The following is a 9,736-nucleotide window of genomic DNA, read 5'->3' as shown; positions in this document are numbered from 1 at the left end:
TTTGAAATGGAAAAAGAACTAAACTTGGCATATATATATATATATATATATATATATTTTATTTTATTTTCTTTTTTCTGTTTTCACTTGCTGCTTTTTATAGAGTTGGACTCGATATTCCCACTATTAAAGTTCGATACGAGCACTTGAAGATTGAGGCAGAGGCTTTTGTGGGAGGTAGAACTTTGCCCTCTTTCATCAACTTAATACATAATGCCACGAATATAAAAGTATTTACAGTTCATCACAGACGGTGTCAGTGGAAAGTTAACCGAAAAGACTTTATTGTCTCAAATTAACAAATATTTGGATTTAATTGGGAAAAAAATCATGAAGACTCAATTGAAAATTAAACTCAAATATGAGGATCAAAAGATATATTTAACCTTTAAATTTTAATTTGTCATAATTTTTGCCGTCCATTTTAGTTGCCTTTAGATATATTATATTACTATATTGCATATTTATTTCACCATTCAATTGCATCACAAGCCAAGTTGTTTTTTGGCCCATCGCAAAACGCAACGCAACGCAACGGTAGTCAACACTGTAAGAGAAGCAGCTTCCGTTTCAGTAAACAATGGGCGATTTTACGGTTGCGTTAAACCCTCCCAAAACCTTCGGCCCCGAGATTCTACCACCCATCAATCGCACTTCCGCGGCGGCGCGTGGGCGGGTAACCAAAATCTCTTTCAAACCGCACGGATTTCGAGCAATTCGCGCCTCGGTGATGCCGAGTGAAGGCCAGCAACAATCGTCTCTGGGAGACTCTCTCGTGAACAGTCCGCACAGAAACGACGTCGTTGATGTTATCAGAAAGAGCGCAATCTCTAACTGCCTCTCCGAAACTAATCTCCACAACACCGTTCCTGGTCTCGTGTCCAAAACCCGCGGCAAAGTGTGCCATCTTTGAAAGCATTATTTATTTATTCGCTGTTATGTGTCGTTTGGATTGAGAAATTGTTTGATATGTGTTTGAAGGTTCGAGATATTTACGACGCCGGGGATTACCTCGTTTTGGTGACCACTGATCGGCAGAGTGCATTTGATAGGATTCTTGCTTCCATTCCTTTCAAAGGCCAGGTGTGTGATTAATTCGGGTTTTGAATGTTCACGAATTTTTTTATGCTAGGTATTAGGATACCGCAATGATCAGATAAATGCTATTGAATTTTATTGTCTAAAATCACTCGTGGTAAATTTGAAAACATTAGACCTTTTCAGTTTACTTTTTCGAAAACTTGTCAGTACCATGAGCTCATTTTAAGTTGTTTGTTCTTTTGAATATATTGCTGTTTTCTAAAATTTTATCTTCTTAGCATTTAAAGAAAACAATATAAGGGGATTAGAAAACATTTACCTAATTCTGTTTGTTGATTTCTAGAACACTTGTTTCAGAAATAGTTTTCTTAAAACTTATAGATTTTGGATGAAAAGTGAATCAGACAAACTGTATTGCTCTCTCTAAATTTTAGAAATGTGTATGTGTGTTATGTTATAGGCATGTCATGTTTTGAAATTTTTAAGTTTGCCATATTCCTGCCGTGCATGTGTCATGTATAACTAACTGTATAAAGTATTCATGTCCAGTGTCATATTGTGTTGTGTCCATGCTTTTTAGCAGATAATGTAGAAGAAAACACAATTTTCATTATGAGAGGAATAATCATTATCTGAGCAGGGTATTTGTATTTGTGTTTCTTTTTTGATTTTGCTCTTAACATTACACTTTGTGGACTTAAGGGAAAGGAGATGATATGGATCCTTGAACTAAGTTTTTTGATGTAGAAGTTGTAGATAAATAAGAGGATGCGTGGAAAATTATTTTTAGTTGGTGGAGTGGTGGTTACCGAACACTTGGCATTTAATAACCTGATCATTTTCCCTCCCGCAGGTTTTGAATGAGACAAGTTTGTGGTGGTTTGAAAGAACTAAGCAGATAGTTCCTAATGCAGTTGTATCGGCTCCGGATAAAAATGTTACAATAGCTAAGAAATGCTCAGTTTTCCCTGTTGAATTTGTCGGTGAGTAACTTGCTAATCCAAACAATTTCTGTTGGCTTATTGAACGATTTCATTAATCACCTTTAGCTTGTGACACTATAACATGAAAGAGTGTTATCATGCAATTGAAGTTTTTCTTTTTCCATTTTATTTTGTCATACCATATCATGTGATTTCTTATTTAAGAATAAATGAGTTTTTTATTGGAGCAAGTGGGGATGAGAGCTATCTTTTGATATGTCTGAACTTAAATACTGAATTCTCACATAGTAGAATTTCTTATTGGAATTGCAAAGACTATTCTGAGAAGTTGTGAAAATAACAAAGATGGTTGGGCTTTTCAGGTTAATTATTATTTCACATCTTATTAAATGCTTTGATAGGTACTGATTGTTGATTAATTGGCATATTACACTGGAGTAACTTAAACAGATGTATTTTTTGCTAGGGAGATATTTTTTAATGTAGGATGTAGAAGAGGAGTTCTTTTGCTGTAAAAGGTAACTTGGGAAAATAGTAGATACTGTGGATATATCCTTCGCAGCATTTTGTTTAATTATTTTGAAATTTGGAAGAGAATCCATAAAGTTTACTTGAGTAATTGAGATACAATGATTGCTGTTCCCAGTTCATGATTATCTAAATTTATTTTGGGTTTTTTCTGAAGATCCACATATTGTCTTGTGCCTTTGTGTGCCTTTGAAATTTAATTTTATTGTGTTTGTGATGTGTTCTAAAATATTTAAATCTTTTAAAAAAGGAAGGTTTGGATTCTAACAACCGTCTGTTGACACATGTTACTGGCTTGTAGCAAGAGGATTTGTAACTGGAAGTACTGATACATCTCTATGGACAGTCTACAATAAGGGTGCTCGGAACTATTGTGGAAATGTCCTCCCAGATGGTGGGATATCTCATTTGTGTCTAATTCTTAAAGTATGTTCGTATATTTAATAGGACATCAATACATGACAGGAATGGTAAAAAATCAGAAGTTGTCTGAAAATATACTCACTCCAACAACCAAAGCTGCAGACCATGATGTTCCTGTCACTCCAGATGAGGTATGATGCCTAGTTTTATTTCTTGCAACCAGCTTCTTCAGTATGGTTGAAGTTACTGCGAATGATGATCCTGTTATAATATTGACTTGCATTATCAATTAGTTCCTACCCCCCTTATAAAAGAGGATGCTTGTGTTAAATCATCAATTATGTTTCTTTTCAGTTTGCTTTACATAGCAGCTTTTATGTTGTTATTTCTGCGAAAATATCATCCAAGATCAGTGACGAAATGGGCAAAATTATGATTGTAGATTTTCTTGTTAAAGGTGGAGTAGTGGACTAACTTGGTACGATGGTAAAAGGAAGCATGAATAAAAGCCTAGGGTATCCTCATGATTATTAATAGAATATTCTTGTTCTTGGAGTTACTAAGGTGTGATGATGGAGTTCACCAAAATGATTATCTTTTGATAACAGTGTTTTTATCTCAAATTTTTACTTTCTTTTATGATGCATTTGCGTTGCAGATTATAGAAAGGGGACTGATGACTCGATCTGATTATGAAGAAGTGAGTGAAAAAGCATTATCCTTGTTTGAATATGGACAGGTAAATAACCTACGTTGCTAAGTCATTTTTGAATTTGGGAAATACAGGACACAATGAAGTGCCTTCTCACTGTAGCCACTAAAATCACACTTGTAAACTATGACGTATTTTTTCTTTTGCACAACAGAAGAAATAACTTCTAAATAATGTGGTAATAGATATAACTAACATTATATTTTATTTGGGTTACATTGGATAGATGACGTGTCAGGATAGATGATGTGTCAGCAACTCATTTTGAAACTGAAAAAGGGAGAAAAAGGACAAAGTATTATGGTTTAAATTTTTTACGATGTCTGTTTTATAGTTACGGTATACTTTTAGGAATCAATATGTGTAATGTAAAACCTGTTCTTCTCTGGAAGAGAGTTCCTTGATACTTAATGGTCTACATATACTAATTCTTTTCTTTCGAGTTAGTTACACCTTTGATTATGATATTAGGTGGTTCAAATACCAAGATGTCTTTGCTTATTCTGTAGACATTTATTTCTATATTGCTTTTCATATATTTGGTTTTTTCAGTCAACCCATATTTAGTGGAATAGCTAGTTAGTTAGGGAGTTGGGAGCTGAAGTAATTAGAAAAAGATGGCATGTTGCCCATAAATAAGGAAAAAGGTTGAGAGGCAGAGACATCTTGTGCATTGTATAGTTCAAATTGTAAAGGAAGAGTCCAGCGCTCTCGAAAGTCTCTGGCCAGAATCATTTATACTCTTTTCTGTTAATAGCAACCTTGCTTTATATAATTCTGATCCATAGTGTATTAATGTTACATATTTTACATGAAAGAACCATAATTTTGAAAAGCTTTTTTTTTTTTTTTTTTGAGTTTTAGAAGTAAAAAGCTAAAAGGAGAGTCCCATTATCCTAGTGCTTTCTTAAGCCTTTTTAGATATTTAGGAAGCACACAGGGTATGGGATGCACCATTGTTGAAATTATAGAATATATTGTATACACTAGGTAGCAGTATGTTGAATAATTAGCTTGGTCTGTCCTTATGTTCTCTCATTTTTGTCTTTGCAATGCATTGTAGAGAAGAAATTGAAGTTAGAAACATATCGTCATTCTTTAATTGTAAAATAGATGGCTTTGTTCTCAAAATTTGTATAAAAGGGGAAATGAGTCTCTGTAAACGTTTATTACAAACACATTACTCAACTTGTATTCACCATCTAATGTAGGATCTTTGCTGAAGGCAAGTTTTCAATTCAAAATTTGCATAAGTACGAGCAACTTGCTCCAAACTTTATGTTATCATGATGTCAAACCACTTGTAAATACATTACTCAATCACTGAAGTCATCATCACAAATCCAACAATACTAATATCAATTCAGTCCTTTTCATCAGCGAAATATCTACGAAATGCTGCTTAATTGATCAGTTTGTTGCAACTTCAGGAACTGTAGCCCACTCAAACAACTTACTTGTATTTCTACCAATCTCATCTCTTCCATACAAATTTCATTTTTCCACAGTATTTGATGGAGATTTATGTGTAAATCATCACTGACTAGTGTCCTAATTTTTATTATAAGATCTATTCATCAGAAGAGCCCAGTCTTCTCCCCCTAGGAATATTGGTGATTGATCCATTGATTGGTTGCTTGATCCTGTGTGCACAATCTATATTTTACTTCTGTTAAATTATTTTTCCCTTTGCTTCGTTTCACTTTTCCATTTGATTGACTTTGCAGCAAGTGGCTTCAGAGCATGGCCTCATATTGGTAGACACTAAGTATGAGTTTGGGAAGGCAAATGATGGTTCGATTATGTTGATTGATGAGGTACAATGATATCCCGGATGGGTAATGCTTATTGAACTCGCACATGCATTCACATAGTAAGTATACAAATATGATGAAATTCTTTTTCCAAATCCCAGGTCCATACTCCTGATTCAAGCAGATATTGGATTGCCAGTTCTTACCTGGAGCGCTTCCAAAATGGTCTTGAGCCTGAAAATATTGACAAGGTATTTTATGTGTATCAACTTTATTTTTCCCTCATGAAGTGAGTTGTTTTTCTTTCTAGAGTATAGGTTTAATGCATGTTTGGTGTAGGTTATTCTTAGGAAAATATTTGCTTATTTTTAAGCTCACTCAAACAAAAATAAGCTGAACCAAACATGTGCTTAGTGGATGTATTACCTTTTTTTATGAAATATAGATAGTCAGCAATTCCCTAATATTAACAATCTGATTTTTAGGAGTTCTTGAGGCTGTGGTTTAAAAGTCACTGCAACCCATATGAAGATGAGGTATTTACATTTTATAGTGCTAATGGTTTAACTTGTAAGTTGCAAAAAGTTGCATCACACCACACTGGTGAATTTTATTTAGGTCCTTCCCGAAGCTCCCGAAGATCTTGTTTGTGAGTTATCCTGGCGGTATGTCTTCTTGCGCTAGCTCCTTTTTACACTTGATATATTTTGCATTGAATCTTCTAGAAATTAACCTGAAGTAGTTATGCTCTGATTTTTCTTTGTAAGACGGTGACTGGAATTGTAGTGTCAGATTTACAATGTACAAATTTGAATGGAAGAATTGGGCTGTGTATTGTCCTCTTCCTCTTTTCTTTTTTTTTCCCCTTAAATTAAAGAAATTCAATTTGGTGGATAAGGGACGCTCAATAATGAAAGAAATGAATAAAACCACAACGGAAAAAATTTCTTCATTTCCTTCATTTAAAAGCTGCCAAAGCTCTTCGATGCCAAAAACTCCAGTAGTTGATGCCCCTACGGATACTACTAGCTTTAAACTGATGCTTTTATGTTATTTATTTAAGTTAGATGAAACGTTTAGTTAACTTTTTTCATTCTAAATAGGTTTAGATTTGTTCAAATGTTAAATAGTAGATGAAGATCCCCTCTCTCTACATCACATACTGTCGCGTTAGGCGATAAAAGGAAAAACTTTTCTTTAAGAAATTTTCTAACCGTTCCTTGCTAGTATGCATTAAAATGAATACAGTAATCATCAGTTTTCAGTGTCCCAATTTCATGACATGTATATCCTATTCATTCTTTGTTTGTGTGGTTCTGTAAATCAACTTTTGTGTTTGATTTCGATACATTATTTATGTTTCATTCATTTAAATGATCATCATACTATTCTGCTGACAGATACATTTTCTTGTACGAGACTATAACAAACTCAAAGTTTGAGATGCCATTGACCGAGGTAATTCATAAATATGTATTTTTTAAATTATATTATTTAATGCAATCGACACTAATACACTTTTCTTCCTGCAGGAGCCTATACATGACCGAATTTCTCGAAACGTTGCATCTGCACTATCATCTTTAAAGTAGCAGGAGGATTTTGGGGCCACATTGTAGCTCATGTTGTAATCTCTTACTGTAATACATATTAAAACTTAAACTAATGGAGAACTTCTCCACACAATTTTTTATTTTTCTAAAGTAACTTAAAACAGAAAGAGAGACCAAAATTTTTAATGCTCTTCGAATACTTTCTAGATTGTCATGACGACCGTGGTCGGAAATTTGACAGACCTGTTTTTCTAAAACAAAAAACGAATAAAGAGCAGTTTCTGAAACCAGAACCCAATGTGTTATTCTTTGTCTTGTATATTCCTCGTGACAACACTATGGGAAGTAAATTTCCTCTTCTTTTCTACCGTTGTTTAGCATTCATTCTGCCTTCGGAAGGCAGGGCATGTTTACTTGTACGATTGTATCAGTGTGTCTGTATGTCTTGTTATACTGTCTTATGTGTTACAATACTGGCAATTTTAGTTACTGCCTTGTAATTTTCATATTTATGCTAAATAAGTTTTAAACTTTGACTGTAACCTGTTTCGGTCGGGTTTGGAGGTCCCTTATAACATTCCTGACGGGGACTTGTTGGAGGCCGGACGGTCATCATGGTCCTCTTCAAACTCAAGGTTGTTCGTTCTTCTTCCTTTCTTCTTCTCCAAGCCGGGCGGGGGCGGGTACTTGCCAAAGGCACTCTGACGTTCAAGTCAGTAAAAGTAACCGAACGGTCATCAATATAAGGGATGAATGTAGTGTGCATAATATATCTCGTGGTCTAAAATGATACCTGAGACCTTTATTTATACTAGTCGTAATGGGCTTTTACCTTTTGTGGGCCTGATGACGGTCCAATCACACCTTAACCTCCATTAGGGGCTTTAATGAACTATTATCGTTTATAATATATCCATGGTGGTTGGTCGGCCTGGATGATCGGCCTGGTGGTTGGTCGAACTGGATGGTCGGCCTGATGGTTGGTCGATCCAGATGGTCGGCCTGGTGACCCGAATGGTCGGCTGGTGACCCGGATGATTGGCCTGGATGATCGGCCTGGTGGTTGGTCGAACTGGATGGTCGGCCTGATGGTTGGTCGACCCAGATGGTCGACCTGGTGACCCGAATGGTCGGCCTGGTGATTGGTCGGCCTGGTGATTGGTCGGCTTGGAAGGACGGCCTGGAAGGACGGCCTGGAAGGACTGCACGGACAGCCATATGGGAGGACCGTATGGTCATTGGAAAAGACCGAATGGTCAGGTGGAGGGGCCGTACGGTACATAACCTAAAATTTATCCACTTAGAATTTCATTGGATCCCCATTAGCACCGATCCGAAGGGCCAAAATGAGGGTGCACTGAATATAGAATAATGTTGTTTCCCGTCACAGAAACATTTTCATAATTTATAATTCCCATCATAATTTAAAATACACAAATATCAAAACTTGCTGCTACAGCGTCATAATGTCGATCCCCATAACTGAAGCATCCATCCAAAATGTGTAATTGCTGGATAGCAAGGAGTACTTTCAAGTTTACGTTGCATGTGACTATGCAGGTTCTTTATATAATCGTAAGAGTGCTGCCAACTATATCAGTCAGTGCTTTATTATTTTGGAAAGCGAGGTGGAAGTAAATAGCTATATTAAAGAACAGAGTGGGGTCCGTACATCACGGCCTACATTGGATTTGTTTTTCTGTTGTGGACCAATTGTTAAATTTATTAACCCCATTGAGCCTTAATAGACTTTATTTCCCACAATAAACCACTTACTATTAATGTGGGGAATTCCTTGTGGGAAACGAATTCTGATGAAGAATTTTATTTGTGGTGTGCATTGGGCTGCTAGAATTTGGTTATGTGGGAGACGAATTCTATGCAACTTTTTTTTTTTCCTTTTTCTTTTCTTTTTAATTTAAAGAAATTAAATAATTCAAAAAAGGTTTCTTTATTAAATTTTTTTAATTGTATATTGATTTATTAAAATGAATTTATTATAAATTTAAAATTTTGATACTGTGATGTAAATTTGAAATTAAAAATTGTATTTAATATAATATTTTAAAATAAGTTAGGAGTAAAAAATTTGAAGAATAAAAATAATAAATAAGATAATTTGAATATATATGGTAATTATGGCAATAGAGAAATTATGATAATAATATAGTTAATTATGGTTGTTTTTTGTAAAATTAAATTTGAGAATGTAGGTTAAAATAATTTACCTAATATTTTTTTTTTGTGTAATAAGTTAGAAAAATAAAATTAAATAATGATATGATTGTAGGTGAAATTATTAGAAAGAAAAAAAAGGACTTGACATAATTAAAAATGATATTAAAAAGATAGATTATAATATTTGCTTATATCTTTTAAAGTCTTTTTCATCAATATAGATATAGAATTTGAGCTCATCTTATTTTTTTATAAGGGTTGGAGGGTATATCATTTGTTTGGATGAATAATTCAATATTACACCAAGTGTGAGGACATACCATATATAAATCTAGGCATTGATAACAAGATGGTTATTAACCATCCTTACTGAATGACATAAGTTGTTTTCAATAACTTTTTTGTAATTGTTTTTTAACATAGTACAAATTCCATTTTTTTTTTACCTATATAGCATATTGTACAGTATATTTACACAAGTAGCATGATTTTGATTTATAGGTTAGAATTTGGTCTCGGGAGTTGAATTCTAACCTTCCTTGTAGCATCCTAGCGCTCGAAAGCCAGTCGGGAATCAAATTCTAAGCTGGATTTCATTGTTTTTGAATTAATAAAAAATAGAAGGTTGAAAAATAAATAAATTAAGAAATGGAAAAATAAGGT

General features: G+C 34.3%; 1 protein-coding gene across 1 annotated transcript; it reads left to right on the top strand.

Moving 5' to 3' along the window:
- Window positions 1–384: 384 nt before the first annotated feature.
- Window positions 385–7,363, top strand: LOC106763953 (phosphoribosylaminoimidazole-succinocarboxamide synthase, chloroplastic; the record flags this gene model as incomplete). Its single annotated transcript, XM_014648138.2, is given in 12 exon segments — window positions 385–898; window positions 982–1,083; window positions 1,895–2,024; window positions 2,815–2,907; window positions 2,979–3,067; window positions 3,535–3,615; window positions 5,316–5,405; window positions 5,504–5,593; window positions 5,828–5,878; window positions 5,961–6,007; window positions 6,743–6,800; window positions 6,875–7,363. Coding segments are annotated over 12 exon segments (1,209 nt in total). The 3' UTR covers window positions 6,935–7,363.
- Between the last annotated feature and the right edge of the window lie 2,373 nt (window positions 7,364–9,736).

Source organism: Vigna radiata, chromosome 6 (genome assembly GCF_000741045.1).
Source record: "Vigna radiata var. radiata cultivar VC1973A chromosome 6, Vradiata_ver6, whole genome shotgun sequence".
NCBI classification, from domain to species: Eukaryota; Viridiplantae; Streptophyta; class Magnoliopsida; order Fabales; family Fabaceae; genus Vigna; species Vigna radiata.
Note: the sequence above shows the minus strand (reverse complement) of the source record. Positions and strands in the feature narration are given on the sequence as shown.